Source organism: Bicyclus anynana, chromosome 24, assembly GCF_947172395.1.
Source record: "Bicyclus anynana chromosome 24, ilBicAnyn1.1, whole genome shotgun sequence".
Classification (NCBI taxonomy): Eukaryota; Metazoa; Arthropoda; class Insecta; order Lepidoptera; family Nymphalidae; genus Bicyclus; species Bicyclus anynana.
Window position 1 is genome coordinate 6280279 of NC_069106.1, and position 24865 is coordinate 6305143.

Consider the following 24865-nt stretch of genomic DNA (forward strand, 5'->3'; position numbering starts at 1 on the left):
ACTAGCGGTCGCCCCACGGCTTCGTTATAAAACAACGCTCTAAAATCAGAAACTACTGCCACTGCAGCCATGTGGCTCATCGATTCTCTTTCTACGATCGCAAACGCTCCGAAAAACTAGAAAAATGTATGGGGATGAGAGATCTTGATCACATGACCTGTCTATAGCAAATGTCATTCATATAGAGAATCGACGAGCCACTTAGCTACAGGGGCAGTTGTTTCCGATTTTAGTTCAAAGAAACAAACAAACAAACAAACTCTTCAGCTTTATAATATTAGTATAGATTAGTTATTAGTAAGTAATTAGATAAGTGGTAAAAACCAGCGAAGTAGTAGCAAAACTACATCTACTATGATGAAGTTTTGCTACTACTTCGCTGGCACATTATTATAACACTAGCTGTCGTCGTGCGGTTTCACCCGCGTGGTTCCCGTTCCCGTTGGAATACGGGGATAATATATAGCCTATAGCCTTCCTCGATAAATGGGCTATCTAACACAGAAAGAAATTTTCAAATCGGACCAGTAGTTCCTGAGATTAGCGCGTTCAATCAAACAAACAAAAAAACAAACTCTTCAGCTTTATAATATTAGTATAGATATCGCTTATTTGTACAAAACAAACCCCTCCTCATTAAAAAAACCCGATATGAGAATTTGAATAATCTATAACATAAACTTTTCCACAAATCTCATTTCTCTTCATTTGGCATGAACACGAGCCCCAAATAGTTCGTTTAGAGAGATTTGCATTCATTTACATTCATTAGAATAACACATACAGAAAATGATGAGACGCGCGCGAAATTTAAAACTTAATAAAGAAAATATTGTATTTTAAATTTTATTTACGCCATATGCATAATGACTTCGCAATATGTATTTGTTGCGAAAGCTCATTCATCACGAAATCTCGAAAATCGATTGACGTACAATGATGAAATTTGGCAGGGAGGTAGTCTATAGTTAGTTGGTATCCGCTAAGAACAGATTTTGCGATACGGCCGGATTAAAGAGATCTAAAGGCTCTCGCAAGTTTGTATGAAAACCCTTATTTTTTATGCTACTTTAGACTGCTGCTGCTTTAGACCTACTAACAAGGAGTAGGTCTGAGGGATCCTTTTATCCTGAATTCTCTTGCCTCCCCTGCCCGACATGTTTCCAAGCCACACTAAGAAATTCATGATTAATAATTTTAACATAAAACATTATCAATAATTACAACACAAAACATTATTGTACAAAATCACTAACTTGACTGGCAGCGTGACGGTGTCCACGATGCCTAACAAACAACTGAGCTCAAGTCACCAAATAAGCGCTTATTTATAACAACACTGATACCTCCCCTCCACAATAACATAAATAATGAATGGTGCTCGTAATACTACCCGTAATCGAAGAACTTGTAACAATTTCCAAGAACGCTTAAAGTAAGTCAAGTTTATACCAAAAATAGCAAATGTAATCTCCTATTTTCGTAGTTCATTAATATCCATTAAGTAATATTATTTCCTCCCATTATCCTGCTTATCCCTTTTATAAGAAGTCGTTATTGAGGAAAAATATCTATCGCAGAAAATATCCAATACAATAAAAATGATACGCCGAGATTTTGATTATTTTTGCCCTAAGTACGTATCTTTATATTTCTACTAGCGGACGCTTGTGACTTCAGCCGCGTATTTCAGTTTTTCACTAATCCCGTGGAAACCTTTGATGAATAAATAAATAAATAAATAAATAAATGATTTATTGAGCAAAAAACATTTTCATATAAATATAGGTTGAAACGGCAGTTGTGGTAAAACCTATAAGAGATTTTGAGTTACAATTACCATCTCATCTTGGGTATTTTCGGGATGAAAAATAGCCTATGTGTTAATCACACAGTAAAATCTATGTCCATTGCAAATTTCAGCTAAATCGCTTCAGTAGCCGCATAAAGGAGGAACATACACGCACACACACACACACACACACACACACACACACACACACACACACACACACACAAACTTGCGCATTTATAATATTAGTGTGATAAATATTACTAGCAGAAGTTCTGAACTACCTTCTGTATCCGGCCCTTGATCCAACAGTCAAGCGATAGCTTTTTAAACGCAGAGCGCGTTATGCCATGGGCCCTGGTCATTATCATTAACATCTTATACTAGTCGTTAATGAATTTAACATTATCACCCTAAACCCGCCAACCCGCATAAGCGGAGCGTGGTGAGTGAGATTTTGATTGAAATTTCGATAAGATAAAACTGCGCTGTTCAAACTATAATTCTGTATCCCCTTAACCAGCCAATAAGTCTTCATTCTCACAAAAGTTTTTCCAACGGACTTTAAAATCGCGTTCAAATCTATACTAATACTATAAAACTGAAGAGCTTTTTTGCTTGAACGCGCTAATCTCAGGAACTGGTCTGATTTGAATATTCTTTCAGTGTTAGATAGCCCATTTATCCAGGATGGCTATAGGCTATGTATTATCCCCGTATTCCTACAAGAACGGGAACCATGCGGGTAAAACCGCGTGGCGTCAGCTAGTATAGTATGAATTTAAATGAAGGTCTATTTCCAACGCCCAAAATTGAAAATGCAGCACTACTCGAATAAAAGCGTCATGTTTCAAAAACGCTATCGTGTGAACATATATACTTGCGAATGCTTGTTTCATTTGAACGCTTTTTTAACGTCCGTTAAAAAAACTCTCGTGCGAATGATATATAGCCTCAATAGCTCAACGGTAAGAGTGGTCGGACTCATCGCCGAGGGGTGGTGGTTCGATCCCCACCCGTTGGTCTATTGTCGTACCCACTCCTCCACTCTTTCCCGACTAATTGGAGGGGAATGAGACTATTGGTCATATTTAAAAAAAAATATATAGCAAATATTATTTAAAAAAAAAAAAAAAAGAAGAGGGCTTAGAAAACGAATTTATCGTCAACTCCATTTACAATATACCGAAACGATTCCAATTCAATTAGAATTAACGTTCGAATGGTTTGCTGAAATAAAAGTTGAAAAAAGGCAGCCATGTATCCATTGAGGCGTGTTATTTACTAATTCAGCGATTCAGATTTGTGTATTTTTGATACACTATTTGTTCATCCTCAATTGAAAATTGTTTTTTATAAACTTACATGAGTGTTATTCATATTAAATAAAATAAATAAATATACTTAAACAATACACATCACTATCTAGCCCCAAAGTAAGCATACAGAGTAGCTTGTGTTATGGGTGCTAAGATAGTTGATATTATAATAATATTAATATACAATTATATACTACATATAAATACTTATATAATGTATAAATACACACAGACACTGGAAAACATCCATGCTCATCACACATATATTTTCCAGTTGTGGGAATCGAACCTACGGCCGTGGATGCAGAAAGCAGGGTCACTACCCACTGCGCCACGCGCCATATTAATTGATTATAAAACACGGCTGAAACTCACGTGATATAAGGTCGGAATATGCCCACTAGTTTCCAACCCATACGGGGCCCTTAGTCATGAGCTGGTTCTACAATTTTATTCGGGATCATGGATGGTTGCTGCCGACAGCGTGAAAACCGCTATTTCTTTCATTGTCACAAATAACAAACTTGGAACAAGATAGCGCTAGTTCGGTTTGCTTACAAGAAGACGAGTCTAATGAAGATGACATTAATGAACCGTCAGGGTGTGTAATGGAACCTTCACTCCCCACCACTCAACCCCTCTCCCAGCGCGCGATGCGAGCAGCTGCGCGCCGCACCGCTTCGCAGTTTGGATCGTGCCGCGTTGCAAGAACCAGCTCATGACTAAGGGCCCCGTTTAGGTTCGAAACTAGTCGGGCATACTCTGACCATATATCACGTGAGTTTTAGCCGTTTTTCATAATCAATTAAAACTTACACTTCATTTATCATGGTCAGTCAGGACTTTTTCTCATTGAAAAAATTGAAGTTCAGAAAACCACGACTCTACCTTGGCCATTTTTGTACCTGTGCATTTCTCTATTTCTATCTGAAATATTTTCTTGTTTCGTAGTTTTTTGACCCCTTTCTACGTAGTCGTTTTTATCTTTTTTTTTTTTCAAGGTATCTAAGTATCACAACTGAAGATTAGGAAGCATATGTATACGTATAAATTATGCCAAGCTAAAAATCGAACCCAGGACACAAAGGCATTGCCAAAAATGCCACAGAAGTGACGAAAACTCAGACAAATCTATACTATACTAATATTATAAAGCTGAAGAGTTTGTTTGTTCGTTTGATTGAACGCGCTAATCTCAGGAACTACTGGTCCGATTTGAAAAATTCTTTCAGTGTTAGATAGCCCATTTATCGAGGAAGGCTATAGGCTATATTATCCCCACATTCCTACGGGTACGGGAACCACGCGGGTGAAGCCGCGCGGCATCAGCTAGTCTACAAAAACTTCGCATGTCGCTTCATTTAACCATGTAACTGGAGAGCTTTAGTGGATGCAACCTGACTTTCAATTTTGTCCATGCTGCTTTGTACAGTCTAAATTTATTTATCCCCAGCCTTTGTGAGCGTACCGACTTCTTGAATTGTGTTGCTAGCTAACTTTGCTCCCAGAACACCTAACCTAACCTATATACTACATACCTACCTACTGCACCTTGTAGACATTGAGTTGATATGTACTAGAGAAGATCTACTAATGCATAGTTTACAATCTAGTTCCACCCTCTTTTCTATAACAGACCAGCGAGACGTCGTGATCAATGGCATCCTTTGGACACCAACGAAACGTTTCTCATCAAGGTTTCTAATAAGATGAAGCTCTTCAAGACAAGAGTAAATAGGCATCTTCTAGATAAGCGCGCTCCATGTTATAACTTAACACCGTTTTCCATCAGGTATGATTATAATCAAGCGCAAATCACTTAACAGTATATTAAATTTAAATTTATAATAAATAAAATAATTATAAGAAATACACACCATCTAATTGTTCACCCAGAGGCAAGGTATCCAATACCATAGCGCTATTAGCTAGGAATAGCAAGGCTTAAACTTTGGGCCAAATAAGCGCCAGCTCTTGGGTCACCTGACGCATCGACCAATTTGTCAGACATAGCATTGAAATTTTTTTTAGTATCCGTTGACCATGGGCTTAAAGTGTCAAAGGCAAGCGCCGCAAATACATAGTCATTCGATATGACCGAGTTTTTACGACGCTTACAAAATTGAGCGTATTCAGCAGCTGCGCCAGGCGTATGGGACGTGCGTGAGAGATGAGACGCTGCCAACGTATCTACGCAGGTTCCGTCCCATACTAAAGCACGCCCCATAGACCACGGCACTGTCATCCCGTCGGGCCTCTTGCCGTTGTATTTGGACGCAAATCTACACAACATAACGACACTACTCATTACCACTGGGTTCTGTTCAACTGTGATGTCGCCACACTTCATAGTTTTTGCAAGCTTATATTGAGCGAAACGCGTCAACGCCACGTAATTAATTCATGGTGCTTATGACGTTATCCCATATATATCCTAGGCGATTCTAAGCGATCTAACGTAACATATTTCAATAGCATGAGTAGACTTAACTAATGTTTTAGCGCTGCTGCTGGTGCGATGTGGTTTTCGTTTGCAACAGCTTCTCTAATGCATAGTAACTCAATGCTTGGAGATGGGTTCACAATATAAACAGAATTCCTTATGGGTTGATGATTATGGTATTTTCAAAGCTTCTGTTGTTTGCGGTAGGTTAAGCTCTTTATCTATGCTCTGTGACTTGTAACCTTGTAACACGCAAACAGTCAAGATGTTTTGGTGGTTAGATGAGATATTAAAGTTGACAGCTCTGTAATATACAGTTTTTGCTAAAGAATACAGTAGCTACGAGAATGTAAATGTGCATAAAATCGTTCGTTAATATGATGTAAAAACGTTTGGCAACTAAGTACAAATTCTTTGCACTTCAGCCCACTTCTACTTCAATTGGCGAGTAAGTAGGTTCACTTTGTTAAAGATTATTTACATTAGAGACGTACCCACAAGTAAGTTGTCGACAAGAAATAAATATGACATATATGGTAGGTACTTTTCCGATCAAATACTCTCGCCTTAAATTAATTATTATCAACCATCCAATCTTAACATACGCTAGTGCAGTGTTTGCACACCGTCCCAAAGCGTCCCTTAGACCGCTTCCAACCCTACAGAATCGTTTTCTGCGTCAAATCACGGGCGCACCGTGGTTTGTACGTAATAATGATCTCCATAGAAATCTAGAATTACCGACAATAGCTAAGTATATGAAACATCTCTCTCAAAATTATTCTGACAGAACTGCCATCCATCCCAACCAACTAGTGGTTGAGGCCTGCAATTACACTCCCAACCTAACTGTAAGCAGTACGATCATCCTTTACGATCCAGACGATGACATGAAAACCGACAATGCTTTCCAGGCAACACAAACACAAGCTACACAGCGTCTTCGCCGGTGAAGACGAGGTCCCCAATATCTAACGTCACCCGGACGTGGGTTTTCTAACTCACGATCTTCGTGTTCTATCACGGGCGTCCGGACTGATGCAGGTCACGGTTACCCCCTTCCGAGGTCCGAGTCTCGTAGGAGACGCCCATAAAGAGTCGTTCCGTCCTCTATCTTTCTTTCAGCTTTCAGGTCTCATTAGGCGATGCTTCTGTTCAAACCCCCCGGTGACGCCGTAGTGGTCCCACATGGAGGCATCGGCACTTACTCAACACGAAAAAGAAAAATAAAAAAATTATAATTTTTTTTAGGATTGAAAAAAAAAAATAAATCAAGAGAAATTATCTCGGCCTGTTAAAGCAAGCGAAACACTGTGCATCAGTGATGATTGATGACAACAAAATTACAGCTGTGCTGCCCGCGCCGCTGGGTTTCGGCATTTTTTGTGAAACAAGAGGTGAGCTTAAGCGGTTATCATCATTATCATTATCAGCCTATTTTAACGGCCTATTACAGGACTAGGCCTTCCTCCTCATTGGAAAGGGGATATAAAACTTAGAACCACCACGCTTTTCTAATACGGGTTGGTGGGTTTTGGGTGATAATGATAAATTAACAGCCACTGCCAGATGTCAATGATAATGTCCGGGAAAGACGGTTTAACGTGCTCTTCGTTACTCAGTGGTGTAAAACCAAATTCCAGACACTGGGCTGAGAATTTTTACTGAAAATATATTAGGAGAAAAACCTAAGAAGAAGGTATTCTATGACCAAAAGTTCATAAACAGCGGTTAGGTACTAAATTAAACGCACACAATAAAAGTGTTTTTTTTTTTATGGGGCTTGGTTTCCCTTGCATGTTTATTTGTTACTAACGTATAATTATTGTACACTTGCTTAAAAAAATGCACTACTGCAATAGCAAAAATAAATATTTTTTTTATGACGGTGCATCGCTTTTGCTTTCGATTCATGTTTCGTACTTAACTCAGCAATTACTTGTCAGAAGATGCAGTACCAGCTACAATCTGAATATAATAATTCTGGTGCATTAATTTAAGCCTAAGTGTATATTTCTTTGAACGAGACAACCTATCGAACTAGCAATCGGATTATAAAGTATTTTAGTGTGATAGCCAGAGACAATAAGCAAAAAAATTGGATCACTTATAAATGGGAATAGGAGAATAGTTTAGAAGAAATTGTAAGGGTTTATAAAAGTTTTCTAAGCGGAAGTCGAAGGCTTCTACTAGTAGTAGGTATTATAAATGGAAAATCGCTTTCAGCTTATGCTTTGCACCACACCCAGAAAGCACATGTCGGACGAGGCAGTGCCAGCTACAATTTGCATGCAATCATTCCGCCGCTCACTGATATTGCAAACTATTAATCTTGTTAACTTTGAAACAACTGCTGCATTTTACAGACTCACATTTCTCACTAACCAGAGATAACAGACCAAAGTTACGTAAGACTGAGAGATGGGAACAAAGGAAAAACACGAACAATAGAAAACAAAATTACATCTACAATCTACATCGAATCTATCTATAAATAGTATATCAACATCGAAGATAATACGAGAGCCTGAAATGGCCAGAACTACCTCATCCTAATCATATCCTTACCCTTATCCCACTTAAGTAGGGTCGGAAAAATATGTCAATCTTTTCCATTCATCTCTATTACTCGTCAACTCAACATCCACTCCTTTTACACACATGTCCTCTTTCACACAATCCAACCATCTCTTCTTTGGCCTTCCTCTCCTCTTATGTCCTTCCACTTGCACATTCAACATTTTTCTAGTACCTCATCTTATAAAAGGTAAAAGTCAGCCCATGCTCATGCTGCATGTGAGTTAAAAAGCCCACGTCTGGATGACGTCAGATGCCGTGCTATGCTATGCTATGCTATGTATGTTTGTCGGTGATATTTGAACTGCAGAACTATATTAGAATGCAAAGCTGCTCTAGTAGGATCACACCCAATTTAACACCCTTTTTTAATTACACCAGGGCCCTTGGTTACCTAGCTACGCCACTGCCTACACCCATTGGTCATAAGTCCCGGTTGATTAAATTTTATTTATTAAAATTGCTTTATTGGTTTAGGAATTAAAATAGCTCTTGCAAATTAGAAGGATTACTTCGAAAGGCGGATTACTTAATATCTTAAAGTAGAGATAGCAAAAAATAATATAACATTCGCAATCTAGTCGCGAAGCTGAAGTGGCAATGGGCGGGCCACATAGTTCGAAGAGCCGATGGACGTTGGGGTCCCAAGGTGCTGAAATGGAGACCCCGCACCTGAAAGCGTAGTGTTGGTCGACCCCCCTTGGGGGAACGAGGATATCAAGCGGTTGCTGGGGCCGCTGGATGCTGGCGACTCGAGACCGTTGTGCTTGGAGGTCCATGCAAGAGGCCTATGTCCAGCAGTGAACTTCTGATGATGATGAACCTTGTACAACCTGCTTAATAGTGATGGGGGAAAATGCATCAAAATATTAGACAGAAACCAATTTTTAAAAATATAGTTTACCAACAGACGCCCCGCGGTTTCACCCGCATAGTTACTGTTCCCGAGGCGATACGGGAATAAATGACACTCAAAAATAACGTAGTTTTCCATTGGTAAAATAATTGTGAAATTCGGTTACGTAGATCCTGAACCTGAGATAGATTACCCCTGAACTTTTCCTCTTTATAATACGAGTTGAAGTAATGTGACTTCTATAAAATATTAATAATAATAAAAATTTTAATAAAAAAAATACAACCGACTTCAAAACCTAAAAACGTACCCACTAAACTAAAAAGCGAAAAATAACATCATAATATGTTCTACCTGCTGATCAGTATGAAGGCGGTGCTAAGCCGATGATGTATTAATTCAAGCCATGTTATAGATTTAAATTTTGCGGAGTGTTGTTTCATGTGGTCCTTTCAGAAATGGCAAAAAAAAAATACCGACCGAATTGAGAACCTCCTCCTTTTTGAAGTCGGTTAAAAATAACTGCCTCATTGGTCCCGTGGTTAGCTAGTACAGCTACAGTAGCAGTAGCAGAGTTCGAATCCCGGGTCAAGCCCACCAAAAAAAAAATTTTGGCATCTTCATACGCAAGAGATTTAATAGAGCACAAGTGTGTGCGCAAGCACAGGTGCACTTTTCTCCCACTCTCATAGTCCGATGGGACGGCAGACCGACACGACCGGTGAGAGATCAGCAGGACCGACGGCTTTACGTGCTCTCCGAGGCACGGGGTGTACTAACACCGCTAACTTCCCAACTCCAGGCTGCTATTAAGATTTTTATTGTAAGAAAAACCAAAAACGAATTTTTTTCGGCCAAAAAAATTAAATTAGTTCGGAAGCGTTTGGTAGGGATAGTTGAAAGTTTACATCGAGTGTCACGCGGACGAAGTCGCGGGCGTCCGCTAGTTATTTATAGAATAGCATTGGAGCAGCGTGATGGTTTTTAGTTCTAGATGATTTTATCGTCATCTTTTCGAAGTGTTATTATTTTTTTTTTAATGTTGGGCGGTGAAAGGGATGGATAGTAAACGAATGCATGTGAACGAAATGCGTATGTTCAGATGGATGTGTGGTGTGACAAGAATAGATAAAATAAGGAATGAGTATATAAGAGGAAGTCTGAAGGTGGCGCCAGTGACGGAAAAATTGAGGAGTAGAAGGTTAGCTTGGTATGGACATGTAATGCGTAGAGAGGAAAGTCATATTACTAGAAAAATGTTGAATGTGCAAGTGGAAGGACATAAGAGGACAGGAAGGCCAAAGAAGAGATGGTTGGATTGTGTGAAAGAGGACATGTGTGTAAAAGGAGTGGATGATGAGTTGACGAGTAATAGAAACGAATGGAAAAGATTGACATATTTTTCCGACCCCACTTAAATGGGATAAGGGTAAGGAGATGATGCTGATTTTTTTTTTTTAAATAATGTGGAAAGTCGTTGTTAATGAAATTCGTAGCCTGGGCTTGGTATGTTCATGAAAACTAAATGAACTTTTTAAACAGCTTTACCGCAACTCTGAATCGCTGCGAATATTATGAAGTATTATTACCGTCGGATACAAGTTGCGGAGTACTAATAACATTAAAACCTCCGCATTAAAGTAATGAAACGATTGAAAGATATGTACGGATAGCAAAACACTGCCTATACTAATATTATAAAGAGCAGAGGCGTCTCTAATTCACGTAGCGCCCGGGTGCAAAACGTCCTGTAAGTATCTAAATGAAAGGTGACGGTTAGAAAACCCATCTTACTGAGAACTCGCAAGGATGGTTGTCAAAAAGTATGCAAAAATACCCTTGCCTAATCATGTCTCTTCAATTATTTATACAGATAGAAAAGTTGTTTTGGTAACGGAAAGCAATGCTTTAGTTTATTTTTTCAATTTCAATACATAATTATGCGTGTGAGTAATCTATGGCATTATAAAATGATACGGAAGTGGATTTACAAAACAGAAGTACAGTAAGTACAGTAAGTACTCTACAACAGAGGCGTAGCTACCACCGTATCAGCCGTATCAATGATATGGGGCACCCGAACTATAGGGGCCCCTTACCCGTGTGTAAAAGCAAAAAACAATATAATCAACAATATAACTTAATCTGGTGGTGCTTCCCGAGAGAAAAACCTACATAAATGAAAAAAGTAAAAGAGAATTTTTGGAATTTGCCGCTCATCTAGTGGGCCCCCCAACTAATTTTGATACAGGGCCCCTCTAAAGCACGCTACGCCACTGCTCTTGAAAATATATAAATTAGGCCAGGGTTCCTCAAACTTTCCGCTCCACGAATCACTGTTAAAATTTCCAAATGACGGCGAACCCCTTACTAACTAATGGACCCTTGTAAATCTTACATGTAAATCTTATCGCGAACCCTCTGCCGTCGATTGACGAACCCCTAGGGGTTCACGTACCCCACTTTGAGAAACCTTGAATTAGGCCATTTATAACAATTAATAGTTTTTTTGCTGTCTGTACCTGTTAACATTTTTATTATCGTATCCCTCAATGAAAGCGAAGCTCAATTCTTTTTAGTTCTGATTTCAATAAGTCGACAGCCTTCACGACACTAATTGGAGTGTTGAGTATTTCATCTACTTGCTTCGGTAGACACAGCTTGAATTAAGATTTCTTAGAAATGTTTTCTTCATTTCGGTTATATCTCTCTACTACAGCCCTACTCAATGAATACTGTTTACCAACAAACAAATTAGAAATGAAGGTAAAAAAGGCATGTCATTTCATATCTTATTTATTTTAAATTATGTCATCATCATCATATCAGCCGATGGACGTCCACTGCAGGACATATGCCTTTTGTAGGGACTTCCAAACGTCACGATACTGAGCCACCTTCATCCAGATAATCCCTGCGACTCACTTGATGTCATCACTACACCTGGTGGGGGGTCGACCAACAAGGTCGCTATCCCAACACTTTAGGACCCTAACGTTCATCGGCTCTTCGAACTATGTGCCCCGCTCATTGCCACTTCAGCTTCGCGACTCGTTGAGCTATGTCGGTGACTTTGGTTCTCCTGCGGATCTCCTCATTTCTGATTCGATCACGATTCGATATACTCCTAACATAGCTCGTTCCATCGCTCACTGTGTGCCTCTGAGCCTTCTTATGAGGCCCATAATTAGTTAAATTATGATTGTATCGTTTGTTTATAAAATGTTATTCGAAATATATTAACTATTCTCATTGTTCTAAGCTTATTAATCAATTTTATTTTCATTTAATTACGAACAATTTAATCATTATTAGATGTGAAATGACTAGCGATTTATACCCTCATTTTTAACACGCATATATTAGCTTCACTTGTAACTATGTGTGTGAGAAAATCTTGGAATCTTAATTTAACCTACTTCCCTAACGATTAGGATGAAATTTTGCACACGCTCTGAGTTCTGATGACATTACATGTCTAGCTAAGAAACGTCATTACAAATCCAATATGGCGGCCTCCCCAAGATGGCGGACTGGCTGTTTGAAATCCAACCGCATACTACTGCACCACGGTATAAAGGTAACAAAGGTAGGTGGGAAATCTTCACCCGAGAAATTTATTAAAGGGTTGCCGTGCCACCTAAGTGTCTTGCAAGGGGTTTGGGGACATAATTTCTTATTATCGTTATCCCGAAATATAAAAAAATGCGCTTTAAACCGTACTATACTTACGTACTTACTGGCAGTAGCATGAACTTGCAAACTAGTAGATTTTATAAAAAAACGAAGGTTTTTGTTTATCACAGACTCTTCGTCCATTATTAAGGTAACACCCATTCATGACCTTGTGAATAGGTAAATTAAATATTAAATAAAATGTCATTAAAATATTAAAACAAATTGTTTATTAAATTATATCTTACAAATAAATTAGCTTAAATAATATTTGGAAAACGCGTATTTCTTTTTTTAATAAAGTTGTGTTTATTCATATTATACCTAAGACAAGACATCTTCTATTATTGTCTCGTACAGTTTAAGATATCAGTAGGCTATGCTTACAAATTTAAATACAGTGTTGGCAAGATGTAGGACTTTAGGTATAGCAGGTTAAAATAATTCGATTATTTCCTTTATTGTCTAGGACAGGTTTTTATCACCAAAATTAGGGTAAATAAGGACATCTATAATCTATATATTCATAAATTCAACCTGATATAAATTCAACAAGACCTGAATGGACCCGAGGTAAATAAGGACATCTATATATAATGCACATCTAGCCCTCTCATATTTGATCTAGTCGCTGCAATTTGAAATTTCGACCTCCTATAAATAATATAGACCCCAAGAGATTAATCTATACTAATATTATAAAGAGGAAAACTTTGTTTGTATGTTTGTTTGTTTGTAATGAATAGGCTCAAAAACTACTGGACCGATTTTAAAAATTCTTTCACCATTCGAAAGCTACATTATCCACAAGTAACATAGGCTAAATTTTGTTTTGGAAAAAATGGGGTTCCGTAAGATATTTGGGTTTTTCGGACACAAGGTGTAAAAAATCAACCAGAAAAGTAGGCTAGGTGTAGGCTAGGGGTAGGGTAGGGGTATGGTAGGGGTAGGGTAGGGGTAGGATAGGGGTAGGATAGGGGTAGGATAGGGGTAGTTGAAAGTTTACATCAAGTTTCACGCAGACGAAGTCGCGGGCGTCGGCTAGTTAATTATAATTTGGTTTTTAGATTTCTCCTTGTTCATAGTTCTAAGTCAACATCAAGTAGAGTTTTACCCATGAGAGTGTGCATTTTTTACTTAAACTTAAAAGTTGGATTTTTCCACAACTTCATAGGGATGTAGAGTATACGGTTCAAATTTCAACTTGGTATTCAGCGCTTTGCTGAAATACAGGGTCTAGACGTACAGAACACGGACAAAATGATCTTATCCATTCCGTGCCTCAAATGGAAAAACAGAAGTTTTTCTTTTGAGGTATGGAATGAAACCCTAATGGATTAATTAATATGTATAAATATACTAGTTAATCTTATGGGTTAGTAGAGGAATATGTTCCCGTCGGAATGGTTTTCCAATTTGATGGTAGGTGGCGGCGGGTCTCGTTCCAGCAAGAATCTACGCAGTTCTATCAGCACCACGTTAGTCGCCGAGCAAGCGATTGCGCATATGAGTAACCTGCAAGTAAATCAGCATTAGTATACTCAAAGGTGTCGGTTCGAATCCGGTCCGGGGCATGCACCTCCAACTTTTCAGTTGCGTGCATTTTAAGAAATTAAATATCACGTGTCTCAAATGGTGAAGCAAAAACATCGTGAGGAAACCTGCATACCAGAGAATTTTCTTAATTCTCTGCGTGTGTGAAGTCGCCATCCGCATTGGGCCAGTGTGGTAGACCGTAGACCTAAACCCTCTCATTCAGAGAGGAGACTCGAGCTCAGCAGTGAACTGAATATGGGTTGATGATGATGACGTTAATACCCAATGATTTGTAGAACAAGGTATGTAGAAACAAATTCTGAAAAGTCTGTTTTTATTGAGAAAAATTACAATACGGAACTTAAGCTAACTTATCCTAATAACTTAACAAACCACGTGGAATGGTGGCAAGAATACTGGCTGCATTTCCGCGCTGGACAGCCAGGGTGATCCTTTGCGCAAAAAATGAGCCAACCCTTCTGTCACCAGTCGAGGCAACTAGCCGCGGTGAAATGATACGGTGCAATTGTGGCACTTAGACATGCCCAAAGGCTTTCCACGGCAAAAGGAACAAATATTATTCTTATAAAAAGATCTTAATAGCAACCTGGAGTTGGAACCCCCTTTCGATTTCTACACGACATCGTACCGGAACGCTAAATCGCTTTGCAGTACGTCTTTGTCGGTAAGGGTGGTAACTAGCCATGGCCAAAGCCTCCCACCAGCCAGACCAGTCTTGTAAATCCACCGCGCATTCTTCAAAACGGAGGTCGTCAAAAAATTGTATTGTATTGATTGTATTGGATGGATTTGGATCTCCTTAGTTCTTACTTACCAATAAGAGTAACCCAGTCCAGGCGCAGGGGTAGAGCCTCCGAAGGCTACATAGGAGAACGCCAGGTGGTTCTTCAGACCGGAAGTGGCCCAATATATTCCAAACAACAGCATCACGGTTATTCCCACAACTGTAGTGGCTACGTTTGTCCAAAGGCAACCTGATGAAAAACGTTTTTGTTAATCAAATATAGATGTAAACTATAATGGAGAATGTTACTAGGTACGCAAAATCATTAGAAACTTTGTTACATTCGTTATCAACTTATATTTGGTTCTCTGCTGAGCTCGAGTCTCCTCTCAGAATGAGAGGGGTTAGGCCAATAGTTCACCACGCTGGCCCAATGCGGATTGGCAGACTTCACACACGCAGAGAATTAAGAAAATTCTCTGGTATGCAGGTTTCCTCACGATGTTTTCCTTCACCGTTTGAGACACGTGATATTTAATTTCTTAAAATGCACACAACTGAACAGTTGGAGGTGCATGCCCAGGACCGGATTCGAACCGATATCCTCCGGAATCGGAGGCAGAGGTCATATCCACTGGGCTATCACGGCTCTTACATTAAAGCTTTTATATACACAGAACGCTTTGTTACATTAAAGCTTTTATATATACAGATACACTAGTTATTGTTTTATTTACAAATACCAAATAATTATGATTTTACATACATTCAAAGTTCGCATAAATATCGTCTCGCGCTAACGGTCGCGATATTGTATGTGACGTCATCGCACAAGATTTGCTCGCCCATTATAGGCAATTTCGTACTTCTGGCGTACTGTATTTTTTGTTTTCAACGGAGCATACAGAAATCTAACATTTAAAAATAGTGAACATTCTCCATTTGTAGAGGAAATATTTTTTGTTTGTTTTTTTAATGACATCTTTCCCCAGGGACGTAGCTACCATCGTATGCCGGGGCCACTTACGCAAAAATCAGTAAAATGTAATCGACAATCTGACTTATGACGGGTTATACGACTAATTTTTAAACCCCCCCTCCTCCCCCCCCCCCCCATTAATGCAGGGCAAAGGCACGCTACGCCACTAAGTTACCCTTCCGACTACGATCATCCGATACTTTATTTTATCCTCGTATTCTGACGAGAACAGGCACTATACGGGGAAACTACTATTAATATTATAAGCAAAAGAGTTTGTATCTACAGGATGCTGGGGAGTTTTACCCATAATTTCAAGGTGTTGACGAGTTTATTGGAGCTGAACTGCATAACTAATATTTTTTTAACTAAAAAATAAAAACTTTTTATGTTTTTATACAAAGTAATTCAAATTTTATTCAAACTAACACACGATTTTCAGGGCCGGCACGTCCATACAGCGACGGGCAGTAGTCGATCCAGGCGCCAAATCCTAGAGAGCCCTTAAAATTTTAATCCCAGTCAACCGTAGACGGTACTGCGCCTGATTTTCAATTGGTCACCCCAGAGTATGGACGAGATCTTCGCGTTCCATTCTTACTTTACACTCATAATTTGGTATAGGTATCTTCATATTATTAGGAGCAAATAGGAGAGGCGCCTTTGTATCTCGCTCCATTTTAAAATTTACTTCGGGCCGGCGCTGCATGTTGTGCACAGATTTTTGGCCTATTTTGGAACCAAAATGCATTGCACAAAGTCAAGCGCATAACCCTTTCAAGCTTTACAATCGAGTAAAAGACTTACCGGGTAATCCAAATGCGGGTTCCGTAGGATTTCTGGTGGCGTTGAGTATGGCCAACGAGGCAGCCAACACGCCCAGCGTTAGCTTCAAGAAGAGCAGCAATAACGTTCCAACGTATACACCGAATGATATCACTGGTGGATCCTTCACTGCAATAAACAATAGGGATTGATGACAAGGTTGAATTATTATGATTTTTTATGAAACATTCTCGGGTAATTCAAAATTCATTTATTTCAAGTAGGCTCAGTTTACAAGCACTTTTGACACGTCAGTTGACTATTTGTAAAGATTCTACCACCGGCTCGAAAGGCAGATTCTGCTAAGAAACCGGCAAGAAACTCAACAGTTGCTCTTTTAAAAAAATCATGCAATATTATAATTTACAATTGATGACAACATTACCATGACTAAGTAAATGTTTTTTGACACATTGCTTAAAGCTATGCATTGGCAGGTCCATCACAGTCTTGTTATAGTACACCTAACAAACCTACAAAAGATTTTTTTACTCTTTGGAGACGATATGCAGAAATAATTAACTTATGCCCGTGTCTAGTAAGGAGTGGGTTTAAATCTCCTTTTCGTTTGTACAAATTAATATTTTGTCTTACATAGATTATGCTGTTATATAGTCTCCTCTCAGAATCAGAATGATAGAAGTTAGGCCAATAGTCTACCACGCTGGCCCAATGCGGATTGGCAGACTTCACACACGCAGAGAATTAAGAAAATTCTCATGCAGGTTTCCTCACGATTTTTTCCTTAACCGTTTCAGACACGCACTATTTAATTTCTTAAAATGCACTTAACTGAAAAGTTGAAGGTGCATACCTGGGATCGGATTCGAACCTACGCCTTCTGAATTAAAGGCAGAGGTCATATCCACTGGGCTATCATGGCTCGTTCCGGTCATTATCATTAACCTACATTGTAGCAGGATTGTGGGTCTAAGCTCCATATTATCCTCTACTATATAAAGGGTGCTAGGTCAAGACCCTATAATGGGTGGGATCCTCCCTCTGTATAGGTTAATAGTGAAAGAACTCTTTTCTTTATGAGCTTTAACCCCCATAATGAACAATAAGGTATATTTGCAATCGCCGGTTCTTTATGTCTAGCGATAATGAAATTCTATATTGTTTTACTTACAGGGATTTGTGGTATCAACGGTAGTGACGGCGGTGCAAGCTTGATTAGTCCTGTAGCCTGAAGCTAAGGCTCGGGCCTGAAAAATAAAACAATAATATTTTTTTTTATTTAATGACAACTTAGCCCTTGATCAGATGTTATGGGACGATAAGGTCTAAGATATCCATCTTAGGAACGAGTTGCGAAGCTGAAGTGGGCAGGGTAAATAGTTCGAAGAGCAGATGGACGTTGGGGTCTCAAGGTGCTGGAATGGCGACTTCCCGTTAAGTGGACCGAGGACTCGAGAGGAATCGAGCGGATTGCAGGGAGGCGCTGGATGTTGGCGGCCCATCACCGTGGTGTTGGAAGTGCTTGCAAGAGGGCTATGTCCAGCAGTGGACGTCCATCGGCTGTTAACGATAATGATGAAGCTGCGAGGCAGTCAGTCGTAATTTTTTTTTATTGGTTTGCTAAACTGGCACAATTACCTTAAACTAACAAATATTATAAATAGCTTCTTCTCATCCTCACGTAATTGTGCCTACTTGAAGCAAACACAACATGCTTACATAGGGTACATAACGCATATTATTAACTTACTCTAAACAAAAAGAAAAAAGACAAACAAACAAAAAAGAAATGTGAAGAAATAATCCATCAATAACATTTAAGGAAACCTAATCTTAATACTGCTAATTGCGTCACTGAATAATAAATCATACCTCGTCTTCTCTCGCCTGCGCCTCTGTCTTGCAACTCATGGCACAGGCATTCATATCCGGGATGCATGTCACTAAAATAAAATTATGTTGTTTTAGATTATATATTGGTACTTTAAGTCATACTCCTTAATTAATTTGGCTGAAATTTGGAATGGAAATGGATTTTACTCTGGATTAACACATAGGCTACATTTCATCCCGGGAAAATCTACGGTTCCCGCGGGATTTGTTAAAAACTGTATTCCACGCGCACGAAGTCGCGGGCGTCCGCTAATCCTACTAATATTATAAACGCGAGAGTTTGTATGGATGTTTGGATGTTTGTTACTCTTTAACACCGCTACTACTGAAGCGATTTGGCTAAAATTTGCAAATGGATTTTACTCTGGATTAACACATAGGCTACTTTTTATCCCGAAAAAATCTGACTACACGACTGAAACAAAACTTTAGTTCTCCCTCTAAACGTCCGTTCGACTCGCCCGATTACAGTTTATGTAACAAATACACCTGTTTACTCCCCAAGTAAATTAAGAGGCGTAATAGCCCAGTGGATATGACCTCTACCTCCAATTCCGTAGGGTGTGGGTTCGAATTCGGTCCGGGGCATGCACCTCCAACTTTTCAGTTGTGTGCTATTAAGAAATTAAAATCACGTGTCTCAAACGGTGAAGGAAAAAAATCGTGGGCCAGTGTAGCGGACTATTGGCCTATCATTCTGAAAGGAGACTCGAGCTCAGCAGTGAGCCGAATATGGGTTGGATAATGATGATAAATGATGATTTCCCAAGTAAAGCGTGGGTGGGTCAGTTTTACTTCAAAACCTGGTTCGTTATGATGAGTTAATTACAAAACTTACTGTATAAGGTATTGTAGGAGGGTGTAGCGAAGATATACAAAGCGAACTCTCCGCGAAACAATCCATAGCGCACGGTGCTGTCCTGCTCCTGGTTGGCGGTGTAAACATTTGAAACTATCTGAAACAATGACACTTCTATAATCTACAGTTCTACAAACCTACCTACTACTGTCAGTGGTGGATTTACCAACAGGTTAAAAGCGGATTTACATTTGTCTGACGTGTCATGTCGTGACGCATCAGAACAGATTCAACGCAGAGAGAATCAAAAAAAAAATTGCCAAAAATTTTTCATTTTTTTTAATTTTTTTTTATTAATTGTTGATTTAAATCAGTATTTTAATAAGCAGTCATTATTAAATATTTTTTACACATTTTTCAAATATTTTTTGTTGTTTTTGTTTCAATATTTCAAATATACATTTATCATATTTTATTTTTTTAAATATTAACGTTGTCATCTGTTAAAAAAGTAAAAAAAAAAAGATAACTAAAATTTTTACAAAAAATAAAAAATGTTTATTTATACATTTGGTTGTGTTACCTAATTTTAGTCAATTAAGCAAAAAAAATCTCGCAAATTTGCAAAAAAAAAATCATGCCAAGCTTCATTTGAATTAATTCAGTAGTTTCAGCGTGATGCCCGGTCAACAAAAAGACGAACAGACAAAAAATAATATAAACATATTTTTTTGGTTTATAACAACAGTCAGATTTTTATACTATTACAGTTTTATTATAAGTATAGTATAGTATAGTTTAATTACTATGCGAATTAATCCACGGCTTTTGATGCAATAGGTAGATAATACTCACTGCATTTTTCAGTTCCACATTTTTTTTTAAAGAATATTTGCCATATCTTTTAAATATCACCAATATTCCCATTCCCCTCCAACTAGACGGGAAAGACTGTATTAGGAGTAGATACGACCGACAATACGATACGACAATAGACCAACGGGGCGGGGATCGAACCACCACCCCTCGGTGATGAGTCTGACTGCTCTTACCGTTGAGCTATTGAGGCTTTATATACCTACAATATTACCTTGATGATTTGGTATTTATTGCTATAAGTAAGTAAGTATTATTGGTAGGTAGGTAGGTTAATTTTACAATTTTACAATTCAAAGATAACTCGGAATCGTGATAGATATACATCAATGATACTGCACAATGAAAGTAATCTTGAAGATAGACATTTTTTTATTCATATACTAGCGGACGCCCGCGACTTCGTCCGCCCTTACACCTCTTTAATCCAGTCCTTACAGTAGTGTCGCTGTAAAAATGGAGTAACTTCTCCCGTTTTCCCAACATTTCCCTTCACTGCTCTGCTCCTATTTATCGTAGCGTGATGAAAAGTATACTATAACCTGCCCAGGAGTATGAAGAATAATTGTACCTACTAAGTTTCGTTAAAATCCGTCGAGTAGTTTTTGTTTCTATAACGAACATACTGACAGACAGACAAAAATTTTATATATTTCATGTACATAATTGACCTCTCTACAGATTTATTATAAGTATAGATTAATGCCTACTTTATTGTCTGCTATACCAGAAGCAGCGAATTACAGGGCAGCATTCGGGAAACTCCGCGATATATTTTAGTCCGAAATTCCTCTGTGCCTTAAGACAAATTAATGTCTTCGAACAGTGCGTGTTGCCATTGATAACCTATGGTTCCGAGACTTGGTTGCTAACTATGGGCTCAGAAGGCTCAGAGTCACACTGCGAGCGATGGAACGAGCTATGCTCGGAGTATCTCTGCGTGATCGAATCAGAAATTAAGAGATCCACAGAAGATCTAAAATCACCGACATAGCTCATCGAGTCGTTGAAATGATGCTGAAGTGGCAATGAATGGGGCAGTGGGACATAGTTCGAAGAGCTGATGGACATTGTTGGTCGACCTTCCACTAAGTGAACTGACGACAGCGAGTCGCAGGGATTCGCTAGATGCAGGTTGCTCAGTATCGTGATGTTTGGGATTCCCTACAAAAAGCCTATGTCCTGCAGTGGACGTCCATCGGCTGATATAATGATGATTTTAGAGTTTCCTTGCTTAAAATAGAATGCATTTTATTCAATACTAGCAGACGCCCGCCCTTAGACCACTTAATCCAGCCCTTACGGTAGTATAGCTGTAAAAATGCAGTAACTTCTCCCGTTTTCCCAACATTTCCCTTTACTGCTCTGCTCCTATTTATCGTAGCGTGATGAAAGTATAACCTGCCCAGGAGAATGAAAAACAATTGTACTAAGTTTCATTAAAATCCGTCGAGTACTTAGACCATTAATAACTGGTCTAAGGTCGAGTAGTTTTTGTTTCTATGACGAACATACAGACAGACAAAAATTTTACTGATTGCATTTTTGGCATCAGTACTAACTACCCCCTGATTATTATTTTGGAAATATATTTCATGTACAGAATTGACCTCTCTACAGATTTATTATAAGTAGGTATAGATATAGAAGATAGTTCTGTAAAGGAGCACAAGTGAAGTGAAGGTTGTTTTAAGTGATTAATGTTTCAATTTTCTAGGTGGACTCCAGAAATAATTTTAGTAAGGTTGCCTTCGCTTTAGGTAACTAAAGCATGGCATGGCTTGACTGACTGCCAACGACGGACGATGGACTATTAGATACTCAGAGGCACAATTATCCGCCCACTTTAATTTACTCGCATCATTGTCGCAGGGCAACGTCAGCGAGTGGAGCACGATAAAACAAATAAATTCAAGAATCAATGCTTTTATTGAAAGAAACTTTACAACAATATGGTGGGTACAAGACCAAAAAGTGCGGGTCGGAAAAAACACAAACGACAAGCTTACATAGATGACAGATCAGTGTTTCCATAAACGATTATAAAAGAGATGTAGACGCAATACCTATTTCCAACAGTCATATTAATGTGGGCGGATAGTTGTGCCTCTGAGTATATTTGACCACTTTCGCCCTATTAAAACAAATTACTTGTAAAAATGATTACTTGATGACTTGCTAAATGTATGCTAAGTTGACGCAAAGCAATACTAAATTAAAAAAAATGGCTAATATTGACCACAAGATCTATTTATATGGACGCGGCTTAATACCGGGATGAATATTACTTGCTTACCAAGCAATAGACCAGTCTTGTCCTGACCTTATGTTACCAGAGAAAAGGGCCTTGATTTTATACCTACAGATACCTTACCATACGATAAGGAAATACTCAATCACAATACTCAACAAAAGAGTAAACAATTGATACCAACTAACGATATCTGACGTAAATAAGCTTAGTACAATTATAGTCTATGTAATAGAGAATGAATAGGTTGGTAACAAAGATTTTCTACTGACTATTAGACATGTTACGCTTACAAAATCACCGCAAAAATTGATACAAATTTAGGTATTCCGCTGAGCGCACACATGTATAATTATGTGTTTTTTTATTACTTACAAGTTCGCCGTTGACTACATTTATCTCACCTGACTAATTTGTTACGAGGAAGATAAAAATCCACACCCCTTTCGGTTTCTACACGATATCGTACTGGAACGCTAAATCGCTTGGCGGTACGTCTTTGTCGGTGGGGTGGCAACTAGCCACGGCCAAAACCTCCCACCAGTCAGAAATGCGACCACCAGCGACTAAATGTAATTAAGACAATTAGCCACTTTTGTCTGCCTCGGTTTCAACTCGCTAGTGACTTAACTGACAGTATAAAATCTTTGGTTGGTAAGGTATAATAATGAACTTATCTTCATTGTAAAAAATCCAAAAAGAACTTTAGTGTCTAAAGAGCTCAGAAGTCGTAATGGCATTAACTAAAATTACGAGAGGCGTTTAGTGGAATCCCCATCTAATGAATTCGCCTCGAGCCTATGGTTCTATATCACCCATTCGGCTCACTGTTGAGTACGAGTCTTCTCTCAGAATGAGAGGGCCCAATGCGGATTGGCAGACTTCGCACACGTAGAGAGTTAAGAAAATTCTCAAGTAGGTAACCTACAGGTTTTCTCTTACGATATTTTGTCTTCACTGTTTGAGACAAGTGATATTTAATTTCTTATTAAAATGAACACAACTGAAAAGTTGGAGGTGCATGCCCCAGACCGGATTCGAGCCCAAACCCTCCGAAATCGGACGCAGAGTTCTAATCCACTGAGCTATCACGGCTATAGTGATTTAATTTCTTAAAATGCACACAACTGAAAGTTGGAGGTGCATGCCCCGGGCTGGATTCGAACCTACGCCCCCCGAATCGCTGCTATATATTATACCTACTGCTTTAGGCATGTATGTATACCTAGTAGCTAGTACCTACCTAATAAAAAATCTATGTTCTCACTTCCAACAGCATTCTTTAAAACTCATTACAAGCATCAGATAATACTAAAAATATTATTAAGTATACTCATAATATAAACCTTCACTGATACTGCTTTAAAGTATTCAAAAGTCATACTAACCCAACTGTTACTAGCTATGGCCACTATAGTCAAAATCACACACAAAACACTAGAAATAAACGCACCGAAAATGTAATTCCGACGTGTTACCGCCATATTGAATTATGAACACTGATACTATATTTCCCCTATTCGCAGCATTCTAATATTTATCAATGATAATGTGGATTATCAAATGATAAACTAATTGGTTGGCGTAATCGTAATGATTCATCTTTGGAACAGTATTGGTATTTTATAATGGACGTTAGGTAGCTGTTATAGTCAAGGTGCACTTAGACGGGCAATTAAAATTGCTCCGATTTCAGCAATATTGTTAACTAGCTGACGCCGCGCGGTCTCACCCGCGTGGTTCCCGTTCCCGTAAGAATACGGGGATAATATATAGCCTATAGCCTTCCTCGATAAATGGGCTATCTAACACTGAAAGAATTTTTCAAATCGGCCCCGTAGTTCCTGTGATTAGCGCGTTCAATCAAACAAACAAACTCTTCAGCTTTATAATATTAGTATAGATATGATGTCACGACTACAACAAGAACAGTTTCTTTATGTAACTCCACACCGTATTGAGGAGCGTGGAATAGGTAATATGGATCACTTAAGAGCAAAATATATCAAATCAAATTAAAATTAATTTATTTCAAGTAGGCTCAATCTACAAGCACTTTTGACACGTCAGTTGACTATTTGTAAAGATTCTACCACCGGTTCGGAAGGCAGGTTCTGCTGAGAAGATACCAGCAAGAAACTCAACAGTTGCTCTTTTAAAATGGTACATTAGCAAGTTCAACAAAAGTTGCTGGCAATACTTCGTGCAACTTTGAGAACGTGAGACATACCACCTACCAGAGTAGCTATACCAACCTACCTACATAGCAACTAATGATACGCTGTAGCTGTAGGTATAGATAGTAGTAAAAAGGTACTGAGAGAAAAAAATCGACTAA

The 24865-nt window shown here is 38.7% G+C and overlaps 1 protein-coding gene across 1 annotated transcript; it reads right to left on the minus strand.

Annotated features, from left to right (window-relative positions):
* Positions 1–13010: 13010 nt before the first annotated feature.
* On the minus strand, positions 13011–24043 carry LOC112056997 (uncharacterized). Its single transcript, XM_052889132.1, has 7 exons — positions 23916–24043; positions 19440–19557; positions 18581–18651; positions 17880–17955; positions 16730–16876; positions 15034–15193; positions 13011–14177 (listed from the first exon to the last, which is right to left on the minus strand). Exons 1-7 carry the CDS (start codon positions 24009–24011, stop codon positions 14039–14041), a joined length of 807 nt encoding a protein of 268 aa, XP_052745092.1. The 5' UTR covers positions 24012–24043; the 3' UTR covers positions 13011–14038.
* Positions 24044–24865: the final 822 nt, after the last annotated feature.